The sequence below is a fragment of the Sander lucioperca genome, chromosome 14, assembly GCF_008315115.2.
Source record: "Sander lucioperca isolate FBNREF2018 chromosome 14, SLUC_FBN_1.2, whole genome shotgun sequence".
Lineage (NCBI taxonomy): Eukaryota > Metazoa > Chordata > Actinopteri > Perciformes > Percidae > Sander > Sander lucioperca.
This window is the reverse complement of record NC_050186.1, coordinates 8,955,989-8,980,154: the sequence shown is the minus strand read 5'-3', so window position 1 is coordinate 8,980,154 and position 24,166 is coordinate 8,955,989. Positions and strand designations below refer to the sequence as shown.

Below are 24,166 nucleotides of genomic sequence, written 5' to 3'. Positions count from 1 at the left end.
TCACTAATAGAAGAAAATAAGAACAACCCAAGGTTTCTTCTCAGCACTGTAGCCAGGCTGACAGATAGCCACAGCTCTACTGAGCCATCTATTCCTATAGCTCTGAGTAGTGATGACTTCATCAGCTTCTTTAACGATAAAATTATAACAATTAGAGATACTATTCATCACCTCTTGCCCTCAACCTCTAATGGGTCACCTTTAACTGACAGACTGCTAGAAAGAACGACTAGACCTGACATATACTTAGACTGCTTTTATCCTATAAACCCTCAACAATTAATGCTAAAGGTCTCTTCAGCTAAGCCATCTACCTGTCTCTTAGACCCCATCCCAACGAGGCTACTTAAAGAAGCGTTACCCGTGGTTAACACTTCATTACTAGATATGATAAATATGTCTTTATTGACAGGTTATGTACCGCAGTCATCTAAAGTAGCTGTGATAAAACCTCTACTGAAAAAACCCACCCTGGATCCTGAGGTCTTAGCCAACTATAGACCTACAGTTGTGTTTAGAATAATAGCAGTGTGTTTAAAAAAGTGAATAATGCTCCAAATCCTTAGAGTAGCTTTTAATTCCATAATATCAATGCATTGGGAACACTGCACATTCAACTCCACATCAAAACATGACCAACATTGATCAAGTTTGTGTTCTACCTTTACAGGAAGTGAAGAAAAATGAATATTAGGCTGTTCTAATATTATTTATATATATTACTATAGTATTTGCATTTTTCTTTACAAACTCAAACATTTACTGTATGAACTGAACATGTCTCAAGGGTTGGCTCTACTTTGACTCACTGCACTAATATTTAGTTATAACCATTATTTCTGAGAACTGCTCCACATCTGTGTTGCATGGAGTCACCTGTGAACAGGTATTCCAGCCCAGGACCATTGAACTACATTACCCACAGTTCCTCTGTATTACTGGGTTTGGCCTCAGAAACAGCATTTTAGATGTCACCCCACAAGTTTTCTATGGGAGTGAGGTCTGGGGATTGGGCTGGCCACTCCATGACATCAGTCTTGTTCATCTGGAACCAAGACTTTGCTCTTGTGGTGTCTTAAATAGTAATGCTGTGATGCTGTATGAAGAGGAATCCGCCGACACTGTTCTTGATTATAAAAAGGTTTATTACAAACAAAGATTCAGCATCAATTTTACAAACTCCTGCAGAGAGCTTGGAGAACGACCAACCCAATCTTCCAAAAAGTCGCTCTGCCTTTTCTTTGTGTGAACAACGTATATATCCTATGCATTGTATCAACATAGGACGTGATATGTGTGAGTATATGATTCGACCACAGAACTGACCAATCCATGCCTGTTATCTGGCACAACTCCAAAAAAGGTCTCTTCTGTCTTGGGGGGACCTCTGCTCATGTTGATAATTTCCAGATGTTCTCAGTAAATGTAGAGTAAAGTTCATAGGACTCCCTTATAACAAACCTTTAAGCAAAGTTTATAGAAAGTTATAGAATGGTCATATAGCCTACTACACTCTCTTCCTGGTGTGTTCTGGGTCATTGTCTCGTTTCAAAGACATCTCCTCTTCAGCATAAGGCAACATGACCTCTTCAAGTATTCTGATGTATTGAAACTGATCCATGATCCCTGGTATGTGATCAATAGGCCCAACACCACAGTATGAGAAACATCCCATAACACCACCATGCTTTACTGTCTTCACAGTGGACTGAGGCTTAGTTCAGAGCATGGGGGTCGTTGGACAAACTGTCTGCGGCCCCGAGACCCAAAAAGAACAGTTTGTCTCTCATCAGTCCCCTGAATGTTGCCCCATCTCTCCTTTGGCCAGTCAATGTCTCCTTTGGCCAGTCAATGTGTCCTTTGGCAGATTTCAACCTATCCAGTTCATGTCTGTTTTTCAGCAGTGGGACTTTGCGGGGGCTTCTAGCTGATAGCTTAGCATCACATAGCCTTCTTCTGATCCTAACAGTACTCACAGGGAACTCTAAGTCCCCTCAAATGGAGTAGTATTACTAAAACAGAGAGGGGCTGTCCATGGTGCTGAAACAGAGCGCTATTACTGAAACAGAAGTCAAAAACTTGTTCCGCATGCATTCACATCTGATAGTATCATTGTAAAGTATTTCCAGTTGTAAAGTGTTCTTACCTGTGTTGTGGGTCTGTGATGTTGGGGAGGCAGAGAGCAGTTTATATTTTATATCTGCAGAGAGGGAGGAGGCAGAGAACAGTTTATATTTTATATCTGCAGAGAGGGAGGAGGCAGAGAACAGTTTATATTTTATATCTGCAGAGAGGGAGGAGGCAGCGGGGCCATTTCACAGAACACACTGAAGTCTTTTTTTCAAAGATTTTATTGTCAAGACTTTAAATCATCAATTAAAACAGGAGGGAGGAGAGATCTTTAGATAAGATAAGGTACACCTTGATTATCTTAGACGAACTCGCAATAAAAAGGAAAATAATCAGTATTTACAGGTGTATAAAACAAAGGTAGTTGCAGGTGATAAGAGAGCCTGTTAGGTTTATAGCGGGGTGAGAGGTCGAAGGCTAGAGGTCGAGGGGTGTGGCGATGACATCATCGATACGCAACTATGCAGCTTCGGAGCCGCAAGGGCGGCGTTTTCGAATGTTTTCACCCTGGGACCAGCTTTCAGAAAAGTGCGTCTTCAGGCAGTGAGTTTACAGAGTTCATTTGGACGATCGGCCAAAACGATGCAAATCGTGCGTTTATACCAAAAAGCGTTTCCGTGTGGACGGCCCCTAAGAGTCCACTAGTTTAGTTAATATGTCCAACAAGGACAACATTCACAGAACAAAATATCAGACTAATAATCAACATATGGAGACTCAAATATGGAGAATCTCAAACATAGAAGTTTTTCAAAACCTTAAAGGTAATCACAATTATATTCCAACACTGTCGTGTAAAGGACACCAATATTTTCTGTTAATACGTCATCTACTGTAGATTTACAGTAGACCTGCAAAGATGAATTGATAAGTTGTCAACTATTACATTAATAGGCAATTATTTTGATTGATTAATCAGTTTGAGTCATTTGGGTCGGTGAAGGCGACCTTACTTCCTGTGTGTGTGTGTGTGTGTGTGTGTGTGTGTGTGTGTGTGTGTGTGTGTGTGTGTGTGTGTGTGTGTGTGTGTGTTTGTGTAAGAGAGTGTGTGGGTTCTTAGTTCCCACCTGACTCCATGTGTACTAAGCATCCCTTGTTGGCCAACATTTTGAATTTATTTATACTACTAGATACTTATACTATATTGACTGGATTAAATAGAATTGCATTAGTAAAAAGAGACTAAAGTACAGTTTTCCTCGACTTAAACTAGACTAGGGGGGGGGGGGGGGACCAAGATGTCAGTGATGAAGACTATGATGGTAGTTTAGTTAGATGAAGGTCTGGTATCTTCCTCACCTCCAATAAAGAGCTTTTCTGTGTCAACATTCAGGACTGTCTACCATGATGTGATCAGACTCAACCAAACATTTCCCCACATTTACATTTACATTTCAAAAGCTTTTCTTACTGACATTCTCAATGTTGTTCAACATTTAAACATTTAACTCTTCTGGATAATTTAACGATCATATAAGTTATGAATATCTTTATAGTATGTGAACAAATCCAAGAAATCTGAGTCTGGTTTTTGGTTGCTGTCAATGTAACCTACATCCAGAACCAGACACACAGCTAAGATGAACAAAGACAGACCAACATTTAACTACTTTTTACAGTGTGATGGCCAACAGCTCCACATGGTCCTCTGTGTCCCCTTCTGTGTCCTTTGGTTTGTCCAAACCAGTATATATGTCCCCTTGTGTCTGATTCAGTCAGGTCAGTTTGTTTAGTTCACATCCTGTTTTGTTGTTGCTATTTTGAGTATAGTTATATTTTGTTGACATCTTTTAAAAGGCCCAGATATTAAGTTCTTGGTTTATGTTGATTTGCATTTTTTAAGGTTAATAAAAAACATTTTTCAATGAAAACTCCTGTTCTCCTCTTAGCTTTGTCCCTGACATAAAGATATTAATATAACTATATATATTAAACAACAACAACAATGGACTTTGTTAAGAGTAAGACAATAGTGCCGAGTGCAAAGGCTGCTGTAATAAATATGGGATGATTAATGTAAGTGGTGTCTTTATGAGGTAGATGATATGACAGTTTATTAACAGCTGCTTAGATTGATATTTGACAGTGATGATATTTCCATGTTATTAAACTATGTAAACTATAAAGGATGTATAATTTCCAGCTCCAGTGGCTGTTTCAGCTCCAGTTAGTTTCTTTCACCACCTGCTGGTCAACAGGAAACATCACTGCTGGTTGATCTTCTCCTTCAAATCTAAACTTTATTGACTTTAGGACACTTTTTAATAACAACCCAGTTTAAAACTATGAAACATAATCATCATAACAACCAATAAAATACTAAATAGAACCAGAGAAACTCACTGAGACAAAAGGAGTCCCCAAATAAAAAATGTTCAGATCCTCTTTCTGATTGGATAATAAACTTAGTTTCACATGGTCAGTTATCAGACTCCCAAACTGATTATCTTCTGTATTTATAATAATAATAATAGGAGTGTTTTCTGATTGGCTGATCATGTCTTGAGGTCCAACTGAAACATGAAAGGAAACATGACCAAAAGGTGGTGAGTTTCTGTCTCTACGTCCTCCAATTATTGATATCAACAATGTTTGATATCAAATACTAAACATCACAAGTTTTACTGGGTTTGACCTCAACTTTATTAGACTGACTCACATTCAATGTTTCAACACATCAACATATTCAGAACTTTAACTTCAAGTGTATACTCTATTTCTTCATATATGTATGTGAATATATATGAGCGTTTCTATTGAGGCAAGGACTAACCCTATACATACAGACAACAGAGGGAGGTGTTTCCAGGAATTACACATTTTACATTTCAATTTAATTTAATTTCATCACATTTAATGTATTAATTTTAGAACTATAATGAAACATGTGATCATCAATGTAGACCTTGTTTTCTACACAGCTGTCTGCTCTCAGTGATTCTGTTCATCTACTTCATCACTGCTTCTTTAAATACCAACTGTGTCTCTTAGTTGACCAAACTTGTAGCGCATTGTTGCCTTGATGTCTTTATCTTTATCCATTTGACTTTTCATCTCTTCCAGTTTCTTCTCCTTCTCCATGTCTCCTTTCTCCTTCATCTTCTCAATCAGGAAGTCCAAGTGGACATAAGTGGACAATGAATTTACATTCAGGGCGATCTCCTCCAGTTGGACAACATGCTGAAGGGACTTTTCCAACAACTGATCTTTTTCTTTCTGAAGATCTTCCATGTTTTTCTCAAGAGTTTCCAAAAGGCTTGACTTGTCCTCACTTCCTGCTTTGTTCTGTTCATACTTCTCCTTCACATCTTTCAGGATCTTCTGAACTCTCCTTACATAGATCCAGGGTTTTTTTCACATGACTTGATTCATCTGAACAAACTTTGTAGACCTCATCAACTTCTATAGTGAAGTTCTCATTGTTCTTCATCTCTTCTTCGTGTTTCTTCAGACCAGCTTGAGTCTGTTGGATTTCTTCCTGTTTTAGCTCAATCTCCTTGATTCTGTCCTGCAGGTTGTTGATGCAGGCTGTCAGTCGGATTTGTAAATGCAATACTTCAACAGTTGTCTTCAGGGTCTGAGGGGATTGTTTGATCAGGAAATCAGCAAATTCACCCATATGGGTCATTGTCACTTCCCATGCACCTTTTAGAGCATCCTTATTTTTCTTTGTTTTCTCTCTACTCTGGTGGTTGTTAAACATAAAATGAACAGGCTCACCATCTTTGTTTTTGGCACATTTAATGTTTGCGTCCCCGAGAGCTTTCAGAACATTTTTAGGTGTTCTTCCATCTGAGTGTGTTATGAGAGCGACAATGTTCTTCTCCAGGTCTTTTCCAAACAGAGAGATCACTGAATTAAAGATGTACTTCAGTCGGTCATTCAGTCGATTCTCACTCGCTGTCATCACCAGACCCACTGCATTAATCTCATCAACTCCATCCTCTGACTGGAACAAGTCTAATAATCTTTGACTGATGATGTCATCATGTTCGATCCCTCTGGTGTCTCCGTATCCAGGAGTATCGATGATGGTCAGAGAGTAGGGCAGAGGGTTATCTTCAAAACCAAAGATCTGGTACACGATCACATCTGATGTCTGACTTTCTGATTGACTTCTCTTCTCCTCCTCTACGATCTGAAACCAGACATCATCCTCCCACTCCACTCCCATGGCGTAGTTGACCAGAGCGTTGATCAGAGTAGATTTTCCTGTTCCTGTTTCACCAACAAGTAAGATGGTTTTGTTTTTCTTGTTTGGATCTTTTTCACCAAGAGTCATTCTTGTCAGAGATCCAATCTTCTCTTTCTTTGGTATCAGCTGGTAGACAGCAGGAGATCCTGATTGGATCAGAACTTTGCAGGTGATGTTGTCATATCTGGATGAGGTGTTGGTATTCCTGTAGAAAAGTAAAGACATAAACAACATCACTCTACTGACCAAGGTCTTTTAATAAGGATGAGTCCACTTCATAAAAAGCTCTCTATTCTAATGCAACTGTGTTAATCAAACAAACATAACTCAGTTATACAGACCTGAAAACACACAGCATCTGTAATTTATATCACTCAAAGAAAAGTGGTAACACTTTGATTCCATCTACTTACTGAGCTTTGTCCACCGGAGGGCTCTGAAGCAGGGCGGTAGGTTTAGACGGGGCAGGCAGTGTGGTTGAACTGGGGCTGGTGGTCTGGGGGGGGGTAGGGGTCTCCGTGTTGGGTGGAGAACAGGCCTCAGATTGCCTCCTCAGAAACACGCCTGTGTTCAAAGACCTTGCGTTAATTTAAAAACAGTGCCATCTACTTTACATTCCCTCGAAAAGGCAAATCTTTGTCATGGTTTTTATTTTCTTGGTAAAGTCATTAGCGATCTATATCAACATTATTACCTATTCTACATGAACTATATACTGGAAAAATTTATTATATCAATAATGTCTTATTTTCTCATACACATATGCAGCAATGATTGCTGGGTAGGGCTGAGTATCGTTAGAAAACATTCCAATACCAGTAGCGGTTCCAGTACCGTGACTTGATATTGGCTCCTGAACGCTCCTTTATTCAGTCAGTGCCTAAAAAGTGTTGACTCCAGTACCCAGCCCTATTGCTGGGTAATATGTATGTTAATGTTGTCCAATATCAAGTCTCTATTTGATCATATAACCAGACGATATACAGTAGCTAGTTTAGCGTCTGTCATAATATCATAACTACCTTACACCACTGATCAGAGAATCATCCTCTGAAGCTGAGGTTTTATTCTGGTCAGAAATGTCCCAATCTGTTTTATAAACAAAGAAACTATTCATCAGGTAGCTGTTCTTTTGCTGGGAAATGTTTGGATTTCAAGTTTACATTAAACAGTCAACAATACAAACTTATAAACTTATATATACATACTTAAATGCAGCAGACTTGTGTGATCACTCAGTTTGATGTGTTAGTCCTCCTACATCTTACCTTGTGTTTCTGTGTTGGTGTTTGATAATTTCTCCACCAGATCATTCCTGTTAATCTTCTTTAAAACCTTCTTCACCACTTCTACAGACTGATGGTTGAAAGTCTGTATGATCTTATCGACTGTGTCCGGCCTGTCTGCTTTTTCCAGTTGGTTCTTTGGGATGGCTTTGAATCCTACCAGGATTTCAGGCTTCTGCAGGAACCACTTGAACTTCTTGAATTCTTCATCTGCAAAATCTTCCAGTGTCTTCAAAAGCTCCTCTTTATCAGACATTATCTCCGTCTTTGACAAGTTTTCACTGCAAACAGAAAGACTGAACATTATGGTGACCTTATCATGGGGGAAGAGTTGGGTTTGTATTCACAGATAATTAAAATGTTCTAGAAGCTTCTTAAATAAAATAAAAAATATGATCAAATATCCTCCAACTAAGAATTAAATCAGTCAATAATATGAGCAGGTCTCAGAGTTTTCTTCAGTGGAAACAGAAATGCCCCGCCTATTATTGGAGCGTAATAAAGTTTATGATTGGTGATGCAGACTTCTCTGTTGGTGGGACGTGCATGCACACATCCCTGCAAACATGATGGGAGCCAGCACTCTCCTCCACCACAGTATCAGATGCTCAGTAGAACTGCCTGTGGAGCATTACATCAGCAATGTTTATCAGGTGCTGGCTAGTCACTATGACCCTGTGGGTCTCCTTCTTCACTTCACCACAAGAGCCAAAGTCCTCTTCTACGCCTGTGGGAAAGACAAGAGAATGGGATAACCTGCTCCTTCCTGAGGAGCTCCTGACAGCTCCGAACACCTGGGTAACCAAACTCTCCCCCCTGCTACTGATAAGCCTGCCCCACTGCTACATTCCTGCTCACATGGACCAGCCTGATGCAACCCATGTTGCATCTCCTGCGATGCCTCTGAGTGGATGTTAGAGCTAAGCCCTTAGCACCATTCATGGCAGACTTGCCCTCTGCACGCCTTCATCTCTGTAGACGCCATTACCCTCTACCAGTGTGGACTGTTTGGGCCCTTTTCAGGTGAAAATAGGACGCTGGACAGAGAAGAGTTGGGGCCTTATATTCAAATGCCCTCACGATCCGAGCCGTGTATGTGTATACTACTAATATATACTACTATATACTGTATGTATATATACTAACCCTTTAGCAATGATGTGATATGCTTGCTATCATTGTGGCTCAGGTCAAACCGTAAAACATGAACACTACATGAAGAGATTGAATGCCATAGAACTTCATTTTACTACCTAGGTAAACATCTATCTATTTTAACATCCAGTCATAATGGAAAAGAACTTAACTACTAGAAGTAGGTTTCTTAAGGGCCTACATGACATGGTTCGGTGCATAGACTTATTACATACTCTTCATTACCGACAACAACTCTAGAGAAATGCAATGCAAGGTCTGCTTGAGTGGCCTTTGTTGATACAGCGCTCTCTACGGCAGAGGCTCTCATTTTCTTTCAGCCCAAGGACCCCCTACAAGATATCTCATGTCCCTTGGAATTATTTGACATGAAGTAGCCTATTTTATACACCTCTATAATCTTATTATGTAAAAGAACAACACAGATAAATGTATTAGAAAGATGTTAGACATGAAGAGCACCAGAGAGACCCTTTCTACAGACAACCGAGCAGCACTCCATGAAGACTGTTATATATTAGACAACATATTTGCAGGTTTTAGAAATTATAGATTTGTTAAATTAGAAAGTGATTATGAACTACAGATGCAGTTCCATATAGTCTGCCCTTTGCTACAAAACTAGATTTTTGCTGGTGCCCCACCGACATTTGGTAAACAGTCTGAATGATTTTTAACATTTAAATATTATATTTCAACATCTTTCTAACCACATCTTGACAAAATAATGTATGTGCACATGATGTTTCTGACCTGAAAAGTATCCATACAGTACGTAAAACTAACGTGTCACAACAGTTGTAATAAGTATTATAGAAAGGTGAAATAGTGACCTAGAGAGTAGTGGGCCGCAATAGGATATGTTTGTTTGTTTAGTTTATGTAAATATAGTGGTGTGTGCAGTAAGCTTTGCACCCTGTTGGTTCTTGAATGCACCTCAACTAAATCTAATTAGCTCCACCCAGGCCAAAGCCCCTCGTTAGCTGAGCTTATATAAAGCACCTGTATCATCATGGCTGCCTCTTGGCTTTGTCTGTGGCTGTTGGTTGCCACATGGGCCCATCTCTGTGACTTTTAGGTATGTAATTGTGTTAAGTCTGTTTTATGCTTTCAATGTGTTTCTAAATACTTAGTTGTATATTTTGCAGCAGTCTGCTACCTGCCTGACTGTTGGGCCTGGAAGGGATTCCAAGCCCCCCTGCCTGGCGTGGTGTGATGAACTCTCCCTTAGCCTACTGAGTACATATGAGTGAAGGTATGAGTAACTTAAAGCATGGGAGTCTGGTATGATTACTACCTGAGCTAAATGTTATCACACACTGCTTTTAAACTTGTCATTAATGTAATCTTCTGTCTGAATTGTAGGTTGTCAGCTGCTGTTTTGCCTTAGTTTAGTTATTTTTGTATTTTAATCATTTTAGTAATCTTTGTTAGTGCCCCAGGACACTCCCTGTTTGATTTGCTTGTATTTTAGGTTAAATTTTAAAAGATTTTGTTAAATTGTTATTTTGCTTTCCAGTGGAGCTAGTAGCCAGCGTGTGGCGGAGGCTAGGCACGTTAGTGTGGTTCCCTTCACAGATTGTAGTGATAACAGCACGGTGACACGATTTGTGGTGACAGGATTTGCAGTGAACCGGTTTGCAGTGACTCTATTGCAGTGGGCACATGCGGTGGGTAAGTTGGTGTACCTCTGGAACATCCTTAGTAGACGGTCTCTCTCTTCTATTGCAGTTTGATTCAAACATCCTCATTTCTAACCATCCTCTTTACAGGCACTTCCTGTCATAAATTATCCATTAATAAATATTTATTTTGTAACATCTCTCACTAACTTCAGTTAATGAACCAGTGTTGCCTTTTGTATAACTGGGGAGCTTGTTGAAGTAGAAATAAACATTTCTTGGTGGAAGTCCCCAGGTGGCGTTGTCGGTTAGTTAGACTCGGATGGCGACTCCTCCCCTAGCGCCACCCGCCTTGCCACATAAACAAATAAAAGTTTCCTATCAAATTCCATTGAGAATACATACGGGGCATTTTTGTCATTTTATGTATGTTGCGCATTAGTCTCTCTTTGCCAGACCATCCACACGCTGGGGAGCAGAGGAAGGTCTGACGAGTCCTCACAGCATTCCTGAATGGGAGAAAAATGTGCTGTGGTTGATTGGCATTTCTTTAAACTAGGGCTGTCAATCGATTAAAAAAACTAATCTAATTAATTACAGACTCTGTGATTAATTAATCACATACATAATTAACGGTCCCTGAACCGATACTTTTTAAGAAAGTAAAAAAAGAAAAGAAAACAAAGGGTACTAAACAACAGTTGGTGACATTAAAGAACGGCTTGTTTATTGCTAAGGCCATATGGTCAAAATTAAATGATTTAATAATAATGTATAACAATAACAATAACTTATTTCACTAGTAAATTGCTGTTGAACGACAAAAACAACCACTGAGGACATTTACAATAACTTCAAATGCACCACGAAGCTGTAGTTTACCAGTTTCATTGAACGCACCGTCTGTTGTTCCTCCGACGGCAGCTCGGCAGCTGCAGATTGTTACATCCTGCTGTTGAGTCCCAGTCCTCTACAGTAAAACACAGTCAGACTTTACACCGTTCAGAGTTAGCTGTCAGCATTGGAACCGTGTTTAATCCAGCTACTAGCTAGCGGCAGGCTAACGTTAGCTGTTGTTGAGTATAGTGTTAACTAGCTAGCGGTAGGCTAACGTTAGCTGCTGTCGAGTATAGTGTTAACTAGCTAGCGGTAGGCTAACGTTAGCTGCTGTCGAGTATAGTGTTAACTAGCTAGCGGTAGGCTAACGTTAGCTGCTTTTGAGTATAGTGTTAACTAGCTAGCGGTAGGCTAACGTTAGCTGCTGTTGAGTATAGTGTTAACTAGCTAGCGGTAGGCTAACGTTAGCTGCTGTTGAGTATAGTGTTAACTAGCTAGTGGTAGGCTAACGTTAGCTGCTGTTGAGTGTAGTGTTAACTAGCTAGCGGTAGGCTAACGTTAGCTGCTGTTGAGTGTAGTGTTAACTAGCTAGCGGTAGGCTAACGTTAGCTGCTGTTGAGTATAGTGTTAACTAGCTAGTGGTAGGCTAACGTTAGCTGCTGTTGAGTATAGTGTTAACTAGCTAGCGGTAGGCTAACGTTAGCTGCTGTTGAGTATAGTGTTAACTAGCTAGCGGTAGGCTAACGTTAGCTGCTGTTGAGTATAGTGTTAACTAGCTAGCGGTAGGCTAACGTTAGCTGCTGTTGAGTATAGTGTTAACTAGCTAGCGGTAGGCTAACGTTAGCTGCTGTTGAGTATAGTGTTAACTAGCTAGCGGTAGGCTAACGTTAGCTGCTGTTGAGTATAGTGTTAACTAGCTAGTGGTAGGCTAACGTTAGCTGCTGTTGAGTGTAGTGTTAACTAGCTAGCGGTAGGCTAACGTTAGCTGCTGTTGAGTGTAGTGTTAACTAGCTAGCGGTAGGCTAACGTTAGCTGCTGTTGAGTATAGTGTTAACTAGCTAGCGGTAGGCTAACGTTAGCTGCTGTTGAGTATAGTGTTAACTAGCTAGCGGTAGGCTAACGTTAGCTGCTGTTGAGTATAGTGTTAACTAGCTAGCGGTAGGCTAACGTTAGCTGCTGTTGAGTATAGTGTTAACTAGCTAGCGGTAGGCTAACGTTAGCTGCTGTTGAGTATAGTGTTAACTAGCTAGCGGTAGGCTAACGTTAGCTGCTGTCGAGTATAGTGTTAACTAGCGTCCCATGCAGCGATGTTTGTGTTGTCTGTATCGTCTTCAGAGCATCAGAGAGAAGAGCAGACATATCAGTGGCTCCAGATTTCGGTAGCCAGGGTTGGCAGGAAGAAGATTTTTACAGTAAATGTTCCAGTTAATGATCCAGGCAGCACATTCTCGTCTCCCTCCTTCATTTTACAGTCCAATGGTGGCTAGAACAGCTCCGGGTCAAACCTCAATATGGAATGGATTAATCTGCGTTAATCTGAGTTATTTTTTTAACGCGTTATATTTTCTCAAATTAATTAATCGAAATTAACGCGTTATTTTGACAGCCCTACTTTAAACCAATCACAATCATCTTGGGTGGAGCTAAGCCCTGGACAGAGCCGCTGTCGTGCAACAGAAAACTCCGATTGGACAGATGGTCTAGCTAGCTGTCTGGATTTACCCTGCAGAGATCTGAGGAGCAGTTAACCATAGTCCTCACAAATCCACCAGAGGTTAGAAAGCCAACACAGAGACAGAGGAAGGGGATGGACATCTGTAAAAATACATGCATCTAGAATTTCCTGCGGCAGCGGAGCAATCCCAGAAGTGGAACGTTGTGGATATAGACTAGTAGCGCATTAATGGGTTAGTGACACAAAAATGGGTTTTATTCAAAAATGAAATGATCTTTAGGTGTCCAGGTAGCTTAGCTGGTAGAGCTTGTGCCCATTGTTGGAATATATTTTGTGAAGTGTTGAGAAAAGGTTTTAGAGTTCATGGGGCTGACCTCAGTGTCTCTGTTTCCCTGGGTCAAAGGAAGGGTGAGAAAGATCCTCTGATCAGGGGAGGGAACGAGGCAAACAATGGTCAGCACTATGCAAGCGCAGGATTTGTAACACTGTATGGAAATGACCTGGCTCTCATGGAAACTCCTTAAAGTTTGCTGGAGATTAAAACACAGGTGTTAGATATCCAACAATAGCGGCTTGCTTCTTCTGAGCTGAGAATTGGAAGTCAAGGTCATGTTTTTATAGAGTGTTACAGATCAGTCAGGAGCCGGCTGGAGCCAGAAGATCTGGACCAGATCCAAACTGATGAGAGCACCACCAGGGACGGGACAGAAATGGATAAATAGACAGTATCCTAACTTAGCAGCACCTGATGCAGGGGGAGACTCTCTCGGTCCATTAGGAGATAGACTTTGCCTTGTATCAGATCCATGTACATGTACTTGTATTCTGCAATATCATTCACTAAACTTGTTATTAACTTTAACTGGACCAATCCTGGTCTTGATTTGATTCCTGAGTTTTATTTCTCTGATCTACCAGTAAACAAACACAAAATAGTGACCAAAGAATTGGAGTCAGATTAAGTCTGGCCTTTTTAGGGCCAGACCGGTCAAATCGGTCACATTTTAGATCAAAATCCTTCACCATATAGAGAAGATTATTCCTCGATGCAGAGGACGAGGGTTTGAATCTGACCTGCAGCAGGTTTCCTACATGTCCCCCCCCCCCTCCCCCCCTTCATGCTGTCCAGGTGATTAAAGGTGGAAATGCACGAAAAATAATCTTTCAAACAAAATGATCTTACAGAACTCAATAGAAGAGTAGTAGAAGAATGGAGGGAAAGAGAGACAGAGGGAGGTGAGGAGGAGGAATGTGAAAGTTTCCGTTGGCTGCCACCCAGAGCCAGTCTTTGTGTGATGAAGGTTAGAGGCAGCGTTACTGCTATACTATAAATAACAACTTACATGAGGAAGTCATGAAATATTGGGTAATAAAATGCATAACATGCAGAGATATGAAACCAAGTCATTCTCTCAGGTCTCTTTGACTCCTGTTGAACATCAGAGGGTTATAAACCAGGGAGCAGGTTGGTTATTACTTTATATATTATTGGTGCTGTTTAAAATGAACCAGATCAGTGAATATCAATGTTTATGATTTGAAGAATAATGAATGTGTGTGATCACTATAACCGGTATAGAGATCAACAGTGAGCGTCCATTTTCTGAACGGCTCTGCCTCCAGAAGTGATTTCCTCTGTTCTATATCTCCGTTGATGTTTGATTAATAAAGAGTTTTAACCCTGGAACCATGACAACCAGCTACGAGAGGAATCAGGACCAGAAAACATTTGATTTGGAGCAAAAAACATTTTGAAAACCGCAGAAAAGTTAAAAGAACAAGACTGATTACTGTAACTATCAGAGACTTTGATGGTAGAAGCCCACTGTAGCCGTACGATAAACATTACCCTGGTAACCCCGAGTTGGACCAATCAGAGACGTCACTGTTAGGCTTAGGATTGTGGGTAGTGTAGTATTTTCCATGACTTGGTGAATAAAACCTGTTTGTTTTTTTAAACGAGGTTGATTTCATACAGACTTTTGTCTTCTACTGGAGCAGAAATCAATCAATCAATCAAGGGGATTGATACTTCCAGAACCACACTGTTGAGCTCTATTATGAATTATTCTTATGGATAGTTAACATTTATAAGTACTGCCACAAACCTCTCTCATGTAGTAAAATGTGATCCAGCAGTGTTTAAAACTGTCTTAGCGAGTAATACTCACGTTGCCATGGTACCAGGTTTGTTCTTTAATTCAGACTGATCAGGAGGCAGTTCTCTGCTCCGTCTTCTTCTTAGTTTTCACACATACACACACACACACACATCAGAATAAACACACACACACACACACACATACACACACACACACATCAGAATAAACACACACACACACACACATCAGAATAAACACACACACACACACACACACACACACACACACACACACACACACACACACACACACACACACACACACACACACACACACACACACATACACACACACACACACACAGCTGTCTCCTCTCAGCTCCTCTCTGCAGCAGCTGGGAGGAAACTCCAGATCATCTTAGATTTCTGACATTTAAAAACTCACTATTCCTTTCAGATTAAAAGAAAACTCTGAGTTAGAGCAGCAGAGGAAACTAACCTCAGACAACATCAACAATAATACTCATCTGATATTCTATATGTTTAATATTTAACTTTGGACTCCTGGACTGAGATCCTGGTTCATCCAGAGAGAGGAGAGGTACACTGTAAATTCCGATAGCTGTCATAACTTGCATTAATGAGTTAGCTGTAGTCGGGTATCAATAATATGTGCTTCTTAATTGTTTTTACAAAGTAACGGTTAATTGCATGGTGAAAAAAGCTATTTACGTATTGTTTTGAGTGAATATAACTTTGTTTGAAGTTATCTTAACTTGCTTAGAGCGACTATTTGGAACTCATCCTAAGAGCAATCAGGGCTGGGTGTGAGCATGTGCAGTAGAAGCCACCAACGTTCAGTCTCCTGCTCAGGACCATGAGTGGTGCCGATCGGACTGTGCCGACACCTTTGTTGGAGATTTCATAGCTTGTGGAACAATAAGGTAAGTTTTCAAGCAAGTTAGGTTAATATTTGTGTGTGAATTAGTGTTTCTGTCTGCTGCCTCAACATAAGCTATCATATGTTAGCTAGCTAAACATTAACAAGCTAACAGGCAGAGCACATGTTCAGGCATGTTTTGGGCGGCTTTCCACCGCCATCCCGGGATTCACCTGAAAATCCATTTTAACTTAAAGTGAAAACGCTCACATTTTAAATGTAGCTACAGTAATTTTTAGTTTTCCCTGAGTTGACACAGTGGATGTATTTATGGTCGAATGTTGGGTATTAACAACACAGAAATTCCGAGTTAGTGTGTAGAGGAAACACAAAACAAGGCAATTTGTAAGCTACACACAGTTTGCAGCCACATTGGTCGGACAATTAGGAGAACATAAGTTACTTTACTGCTAGTTTCTGTTTTAATCGTTTGCAAAGTCACAAACGTGGAGAATACATGATGACGGTTGGCAGAAGTTATATTTTGTATTAAGAAAAAGGACATTTATGTTTGCAATTACATATTAAGAAGGACCCTGTCAAGCATTTAAAATAAAAACAAGAAAAACATTAAAATGTATATCGATGTGTTTCTTCCATCCCACCCCTGTGTTCGGGACGGATGGAACAAGCACCTTTCATTCAAAGTCAAGTTAAACCGAAGTCATTCCATATTTTCACAAGATAGCACCTGGTATTGATAGAACACACACGTGAGTTGTTGATGACAACAACAAATTATTGTTGTCTGTAACGTTTTCTTTTAAAATGAGGTCTATCTGAAAAGTGTCCCGGCTCTCCCCTGTTATTTCTTTATGTAAATGCAGTTGCTAATATTGCTGTAATTTTACTTAAGTCAGGATTGTTTATACTATATATACTTAATTTTTCGAATTGTTTTTATTACTCAATCTGAATCTTCAAATATTCATATAAGAGGATATATCTATAAGGATTTATATTTATATTGGAAAACAAGCATTCTCCTATAATGCTTGTAAAGTATGCACATATGTGTCTTTAATCTACAAATCACATCACTTTAAGTGGAACTTTCTTTTAACTAAGACATTATTTGTCCTTTACAGAAGTGCTTGTGGCAACTGCCTTGAGGGCTCTTCACAGCTGCTTTGTCAGTGGGCCTCAGTACACTGGAGGTGAGATAAAGTAGACAATATTTTGGAGGATATTATATATAGATACACACACACACACACACACACACACACACACACACACACACACACACACACACACACACTTACAACTTCCACCTAAAATGTCCACTTAAAATAATTTCTTGCAGATGCAGTGGACCTGTAAGCAGTGTAATTTTTCTACAGACAAAAGAGGACAGTTGTTAAAACACTATCGCCTAAAACATGGAGGCTTTACTCGGCAACAGCCAATACCATGTCTTCATAACGATTGCTTGTGCACTTTCAAATCTTTTAATGCACTCAAAGTGCATTTATCGGTTTGGCACTGTCAATCAGACATTGGACAAACAAGTAAACCCACAGTTGTATTTCACTGCCAATTATGTGAATCCACAGAGCCCTGCACTGAAGAAGAGTTTTTCACACACTTGCGCAGCCATTTAAAACTTAAGCAAAAAGTTCTGTGTCCATACGACGGCTGTGATTTTCACAGCAATGTATATTCAACATTTAATGCACACAAAAGTAGGGTACACAGAGGGAGTGCTACAACACATTTTAAAACCGGAATTGTATCAAACATTGAACATCAAGATCAGTTGACTGAAGTGGAGAATGATATTTCCTCACAGGATGACACTGAGTGTGAATTTGAAGAGTCTGTAGGTGACATACAGGACTTGGAAAGTCAGCTGGAACGTAACCTTGCTGCTCTGTTTTTGAAAATGCAAACAATCCTGCATATATCAGAAAGTGCTACACAAGAAGTTATTCAGCAGATCAATCAGATCCACTTACTTTCACAGCCATTACTTCAAAGTAAAGTCCAGGAGATTATCAGTCAGCATTGTGGTGATGTGGATAATTCCATTGTGAGTGAGGTTGTAAATGCAGTTTCACAAACTAATGTCCTGCTGAAATTCACCTCTACAGGAGGATCCTTATCAACAGCTAGCAGGAGAGCATCTTATATACAGCAAGAATTTCCTCTCGTTATGCCAGTTGAGTTTCGTCTTGACAGAGATAGTTCTGTTGTATATGTCCCCACACTGAAAATGTTGCAGGCTTTGTTAAGAAATAAGGATATTTTGGATAAGGTGCTGCATGTAGAATGTGGGGCTTCACCAGAAGGATACCACTCATTCAGAGATGGCTCTCATTTTAAAGAAAATGTTCTTTTGAATGCGGAAGAATTTAGGATTGCTCTTGGGCTATATATAGATGATTTTGAGGTTGCTAATCCACTGGGAACATCCAAGAAAAAACTCAAACTATGTGCAGTATATTGGGTACTTGCTAATCTTGACTCCAAATATCAGTCAGCTCTTCACTCTATACAACTTGCACGTTTATGTAAGGTCAAGACTGTGAAGGAACATGGCTATGCAGAAGTTCTTCGTCCTCTCATTCAGGATCTTGTTACTCTTGAGGAACACGGTGTGTATGTTGAACAGCTAGCAGAAAGTGTTAAAGGCACTGTATTGTATGTAGCAGCAGACAACTTGGGGCTCACGCTTTGGCAGGATTCCAGGAGAGTTTTGCAGCACATCTCTTTTGTCGGTTTTGTATGTGTAAGAAAGATGACATACAGGATAAGGAGGTCAGATCAGGTCTACATCAGCCAAGGACAAGAGAGGACCATGACAGACATGTGCAAGAGGTTATACATGACCATACTATGGCCAGACATCTTGGTGTAAAAAGATGGTGTCCACTGAATGAAAACTTAAAACCCTTTCATGTGGTGGATGGTTTTCCACCTGACATTCTGCATAATGTTTTAGAGGGTATAGTACCAGCAGAAATGTCACTGTGTCTTCAGGATTTTATGACCAAGAAGTATGTTTCTTTGGACTCTTTGAATAAGGCTATTAAGCAGTTTCCTTACACATTCTCAGATAAAGCTGACAAACCACAGATCATTCCAAAGACCTTCATCGCTAAGGGAACCATTGTGGGCAACGGCCATGAAAACTGGGCTCTCCTGAGGCTGCTTCCATTGATGGTAGGCCATAATATCCCAGAAGGAGACCAAGCATGGGAGATACTGATGCTTCTAAAAGATATACTAGAAATAGTAATGTCATCGCACTTTACTGAAGAGTTAATCCACTTTCTGGTTTGCAAAATCTCAGAACATAGAGAGTTACTGCAGCAAACTTTTCCGACCTACAAACTCCGTCCAAAACATCATTTTATTGAACATTACCCTCAACTGATTAAAACCTTTGGCCCACTAGTCGATGTGTGGACGATGCGTTTTGAAGGGAAGCACAAATTTTTCAAAAAGGTTGTGCATGACACTCATAATTTCAAGAATGTAGCACAAACCTTGGCTGTAAGACACCAGAAGATGATGGCCTTCCATTTGGATTCTGCGTCATTCTTTAAGCCTTCTGTGGAAATTGATAAAGTGAGGTCAGTTATGATCACATCTTTCCCTGAAAATGTTCAGCGCTCACTACATCAGCGAAACGCCAAGCAAAGTACAGTGCTGGTTGCATCTTCTGCTTGTGTTCATGGTGTAAAGTACACTGCAGATATGATCATTTCAGTTGGCTGTTGCTCGGGTCTCCCAGAGTTCCAGCAAATAACACATATTGTTGTTATCAACACAGAAATCCTGCTAGTCTGCAGGCTTTTGACCTCATGGTATGTTGAACATTTACGTGCTTATGAGTTGTGCTTCAGTGGGGGAGGGTCTCTCACAGTCACCCAGCTGTCCAAACTGAATGATGTTTTCCCCTTATCTTCCTATAGAGTGAAAGGCAATGTGTATGTCACACTAAAGCATTACATATTATGCTGAATGACATTATGTGGAATGGGTACTAAAGTGATCTTCACTCTGTCTAGGACCATGGGAAGCTATAAACTAAGAATCATCATAAATCAAGGGGACATACGGAAAGTGTCACTGGATGGAAAACCAGAAACGGTTGAAGAGCTGAAGATAAAAGTCAAAGAAAAATGCAAGCTGCAGGATGACTTCAATCTTATGTATGAAGACCCTGACTTGGTTATTCCCTCTGCAACCTAGATGACATAGGAGACTTGCCAGCTACAAAAGCAACTGTGAAGGTCATTTCATTGGGGACACTGACACTGGTGCCTGCTTCCACCACCAGCATTTCTGATGCCTCAAATGTCTCAGATGATACAGAGATTCTGTCGACATACAGCTCATCGTCATCAACAAGACAAGAGCAATGGCCAGAGTTTTTTGAGATTCCAAACTTCTCAGTTGATGTAGAATTTAGACTGAGACAGGCTAATCTTCAGTTTTTACGAGACCAAACTTACCTGAATGTACCAAGAGACATGAAGCATGGTATTTTGGAGAAGCTTGCTGAAGCGATCTACAAATTTGATGCCTATCCAAATGAAGAACGTTGCCATTCTGTGGCATTGGCGCTCATAAGCAAACATCCCTGCCTGAGGGAACCAGGCTCGCCAGATGGGTGTTCTGGCTGGAAGAATAGCTTGACATACAAAATGGGGAATTATCGCACTAAACTGAGAAAAGCTGGATGTGCAGAAGTTGCTATAAATCGGGGGAAAAAAGGCGCCCCAGAAATGGCATCAAAAAGCCTCAAAAGACCAAAAAGGTTTGAGGTCAATTACTTACCAGACCTCCCTGAGGGGCAGAATGAAGATAGACTAGAGGTTGAAAGAAAGCTCCTGGTTGAAGAAATGAAAAAAACGGAACCCCAGTGGAACTGTCATTGCATCTAAGATGGACCAGACCTTCCCACTGCGGAGACGGGAGATTGTGGAGGCTGAACCTCCAGTGAAAACCCTGAAGGAGCGCTGGCCAGCTCTTTTTACAGAGAGACAAGTACGTACGGATATTGATATGCTTTTTTTGTATTCTCCTATGATAAAGTGTGCATTTAGGTTTTAGGACTGGTAACCAAAGGTTTTCCAAAATTTCCACACTGGCTCATGCCAGTCTACTCGCTCACATTTTCTTTCTGTGTCTTGTAGGTGTTTGCTGAGTTCAACAGGATAGCTACGACAAACCTGGAGAATGACTTTTTTGGTGCTGTTGACCGCTACACACCACGCTTTGTCACAATCGTCAAGTCCAAGAAAGGAAGTGTTGGAGAGAAACAGGCTGAGATTGTGCAGCAAATGGATTCAAGGGTCAGTCGACTACAGACTTGTTAAGTTTTTGCTGTGGATAAGATCTTCAAATAACTACTCCAGTCGGCAACTGTTCTCTGCACTGTTAAGCATACAGGGTGACACCTTTTTCATATGCGCTTTTAAAAATGGGTTTGTAGTGTAACTTTTGAATGTTGCATAATCTTGAACTTTATTTGTTCTATCCACTTCTAGAAACCAGATGTGACAGCAGTGCGTACCCTTGTTCTCCAAGGCATCCCTGTTCTGCTTGGTGATGACCCCAGTAACTTCTACAATACCTCCTTTGTAAGTTCTCATATCTTAAAAGAGCACATACTGTATATCGAGTATATGTGAGTTCAGAACAAAGATGGGCTGCATGCTAACTGTGACAGTTCAGTGTATGCCAGCAGGGTGATAAAAAAGAGATCAAACAACAAAAACCCTAAACAAACGATGAAGCAGCCATTCAACTAACTCCATTTGTAGTCCATGTCACAGGGTTGCACTGCTGAGTGCAACAGTGCAGAGCCCACTTGCCATGCTGCACCAGAGGTAGAACATTTCTCTCCCTCACATGCACTAGCTGTAACAGCAATAACACATGTTATTTAGTGGATGTCTGTAAGCTGGGTGTAAAGTGAAAACTTAATAAAAATAGGCTGGAGGGAAGTGTTGGCAGGACAGATGACTTGATGAGAATTGATAATGCCAATCAACATTTACCTGTTGTAATGTTTGTGTTTGGTTGTATACAGGATTCTGACAGTGATGAGGCCTGGGCCCAGGTATCTGTTGGGTTGCTGACTGTCATCAGTGAAGATGTGCCTCTCTCTCCAAATCATCTCCATCTTGACCCAGTGTCTACTGCCATCATTCTTGAAGGAGGTATTGTAATGGACAATCTCCAGAACCTACCTCAAGCACTTTGCCTCTTGTTTGGGTTGTCCTATGCACTACACTTGGACTACCCTAAAGCCATGAAGAACACATTCAACTTCATTCAACGAGTGATGCTTGGCCTGGGAGAGAACAAACTCCCCCCCCAAACTTCAAACTCTTAAAAATCTCCTGTTGAGTTAGAATGGTAAAAATCAAGAGTGACATTTGTCATACCATATTATTTGTTTATAAAAGTGGGTCCAGTTGCTTTTAATTGTTAACTAAATTAAGGCACTCCTTTCATATTGTTTTATATCAGCCACTTGGTTCATCAGCAAGTTACATTAAGAGGCTGCAGGTGTATGGTCATTCATACATGTGATCGGTTGCCATAGTCATTATTGTACACTAACTGGATGTCACTTGTACTTGTCAGCAGGTTGATTCTGTCAGCAGTTTGGTCTTTAAACTTTATTGTTAATACAAAAGTAAAGCAGTTGTTCAGGATTATGTTAAATAAAAGGTCAGGGTTGGAATTTTCTTTCCACAAATGATAAATGTATGTCTTTTTATAAAAGGCCGCCAATTATTACTGGAAGATTATTGAAGAACAATTTTGGTACCGATGTATATGGGCAGAGAGGCAAACATTCAGTCCAACAGAGTCTGTTGTTCACACCCCTTGGTGTTGCTTTCACTCTGTACTTTTGAAGAATGTTTTTATATTTTATGGCAGAGTAATAAGCGTGTGTGCGTTCTGGTTCTGTGAGAAGAGATATTCTGTGGTTGGCGCTAATACCTTGACATTGATCATTTTAGTCTGAATGTTGTCTTCAAGTGGTACTGATCACTTATAGTAATGACTAACATTTTAATCTCCTCAAAACTAATTAGTATCTCTATCAGCTGTCTAAGGTGCAGATTTGACTGTGTTTTCCCACTAAACATCTCTGTACTGGATACACTGATAAAATCAAGTATATTTCCCAAAAATTCATACTCCTATAAATAATCCGGTAAAAAAATGTTAACAATAAAATTATTTATCAGCCAAGTCAAGAATTCAAAATTGTGAAATCCTGTGCCAAAATTTGATTGATTGAAATAACAAGGTTTATCTGGGCCAAGCACACCATAATAAGTTTTAAGATGATAAAATACAATCAGAATAAAATTACAAATCTCAAGGTAATGCGTACTTTATACCAGATTCAAAGACATTGTAAACTAAATAACAATGGTTGAGGTTCAAGGAATAAACCTGTTTCAACTATAATGTGGTTGTGTTAAATATTTCTATTTTATGATACTTTATACTTCTTCTCTGGTACATTTATGTGACAAGTGTATAGTGAGTTGGCAGAACAGAGTTAACATATAGGTGAGCGTTTGGTGTCTGTTCACTGTCTAATTGATAACTGTAAATGGAATAAGGTAAAATGAATGTTTGAAGTACTTAATTTACACAAGTAACAGTTACTTGGTCTTTTCAAGGCAATCGGTTTGCATGGTTTAAACAAGTAAATCAGAATCGCTCTTCAAGTAACTAAAAACAAGAAGTTCTAAGTTGCAGGAATTGTCACATTAGTTAGCCCAACTTAAATAATTGTGTTTAGAGTACACACAAAGTAAAGTCCACATGACATTACTTAGTTGTTTGAAATAGTAATTCTGAGTAGTCTATACTAAGTCAGGAGTGCATCTAAAGTAAATTGTCAAGTACACCGCACAAATTGTTTTTAGTTACTTAAACTCAAGAGTAAGTATACTATACTAAACAGGGATTTGGTAATACAACACGCAATACCTATTCTACTGTACTTAGTTTTTTAAGTGCAATCGGTTTGCATGCTTTTTTTAAGTAAGGTTAACTAACCGGATTTTACGGTGTAGTATTTATCTTACAGTTATTACAATCAGATCATCATCAATCAATCTAACCTTTATCCTGGACTACATCTGCCCACTGCATTTATTTTATATTCTTTGCAAGGTTGCACTCAACCCATTCAGCCTTTTTCTTATGAAACTGTTACTCTGTATGTACTATATACA

At 39.9% G+C, this 24,166-nt stretch overlaps 3 protein-coding genes across 3 annotated transcripts; 2 read left to right on the top strand and 1 right to left on the bottom strand.

The window, feature by feature from the left end:
• Window positions 1-5,497: 5,497 nt before the first annotated feature.
• On the bottom strand, window positions 5,498-15,129 carry LOC116065608 (septin-7-like; the record flags this gene model as incomplete). Its single annotated transcript, XM_031321144.1, has 2 exons — window positions 15,071-15,129; window positions 5,498-6,523 (listed from the first exon to the last, which is right to left on the bottom strand). Coding segments are annotated over exons 1-2 (1,035 nt in total), but the record flags the coding sequence as incomplete, so codon positions are not given.
• A 788-nt stretch (window positions 15,130-15,917) lies between these two features.
• On the top strand, window positions 15,918-20,141 carry LOC116065609. The gene is made up of 6 exons (XM_031321145.1): window positions 15,918-15,945; window positions 17,030-17,098; window positions 17,248-18,376; window positions 19,000-19,106; window positions 19,419-19,519; window positions 19,958-20,141. Exons 3-6 carry the CDS (start codon window positions 17,248-17,250, stop codon window positions 20,139-20,141), a joined length of 1,521 nt encoding a protein of 506 aa, XP_031177005.1. The 5' UTR covers window positions 15,918-15,945; window positions 17,030-17,098.
• A 557-nt stretch (window positions 20,142-20,698) lies between these two features.
• LOC116065617 lies at window positions 20,699-23,185 on the top strand. Its single transcript, XM_031321154.2, has 4 exons — window positions 20,699-20,939; window positions 21,089-21,247; window positions 21,443-21,535; window positions 21,988-23,185. The coding sequence occupies exons 1-4, from the start codon at window positions 20,838-20,840 to the stop codon at window positions 22,291-22,293; spliced, it is 660 nt and encodes a 219-aa protein (XP_031177014.1). The 5' UTR covers window positions 20,699-20,837; the 3' UTR covers window positions 22,294-23,185.
• The last annotated feature ends 981 nt before the right edge of the window (window positions 23,186-24,166 follow it).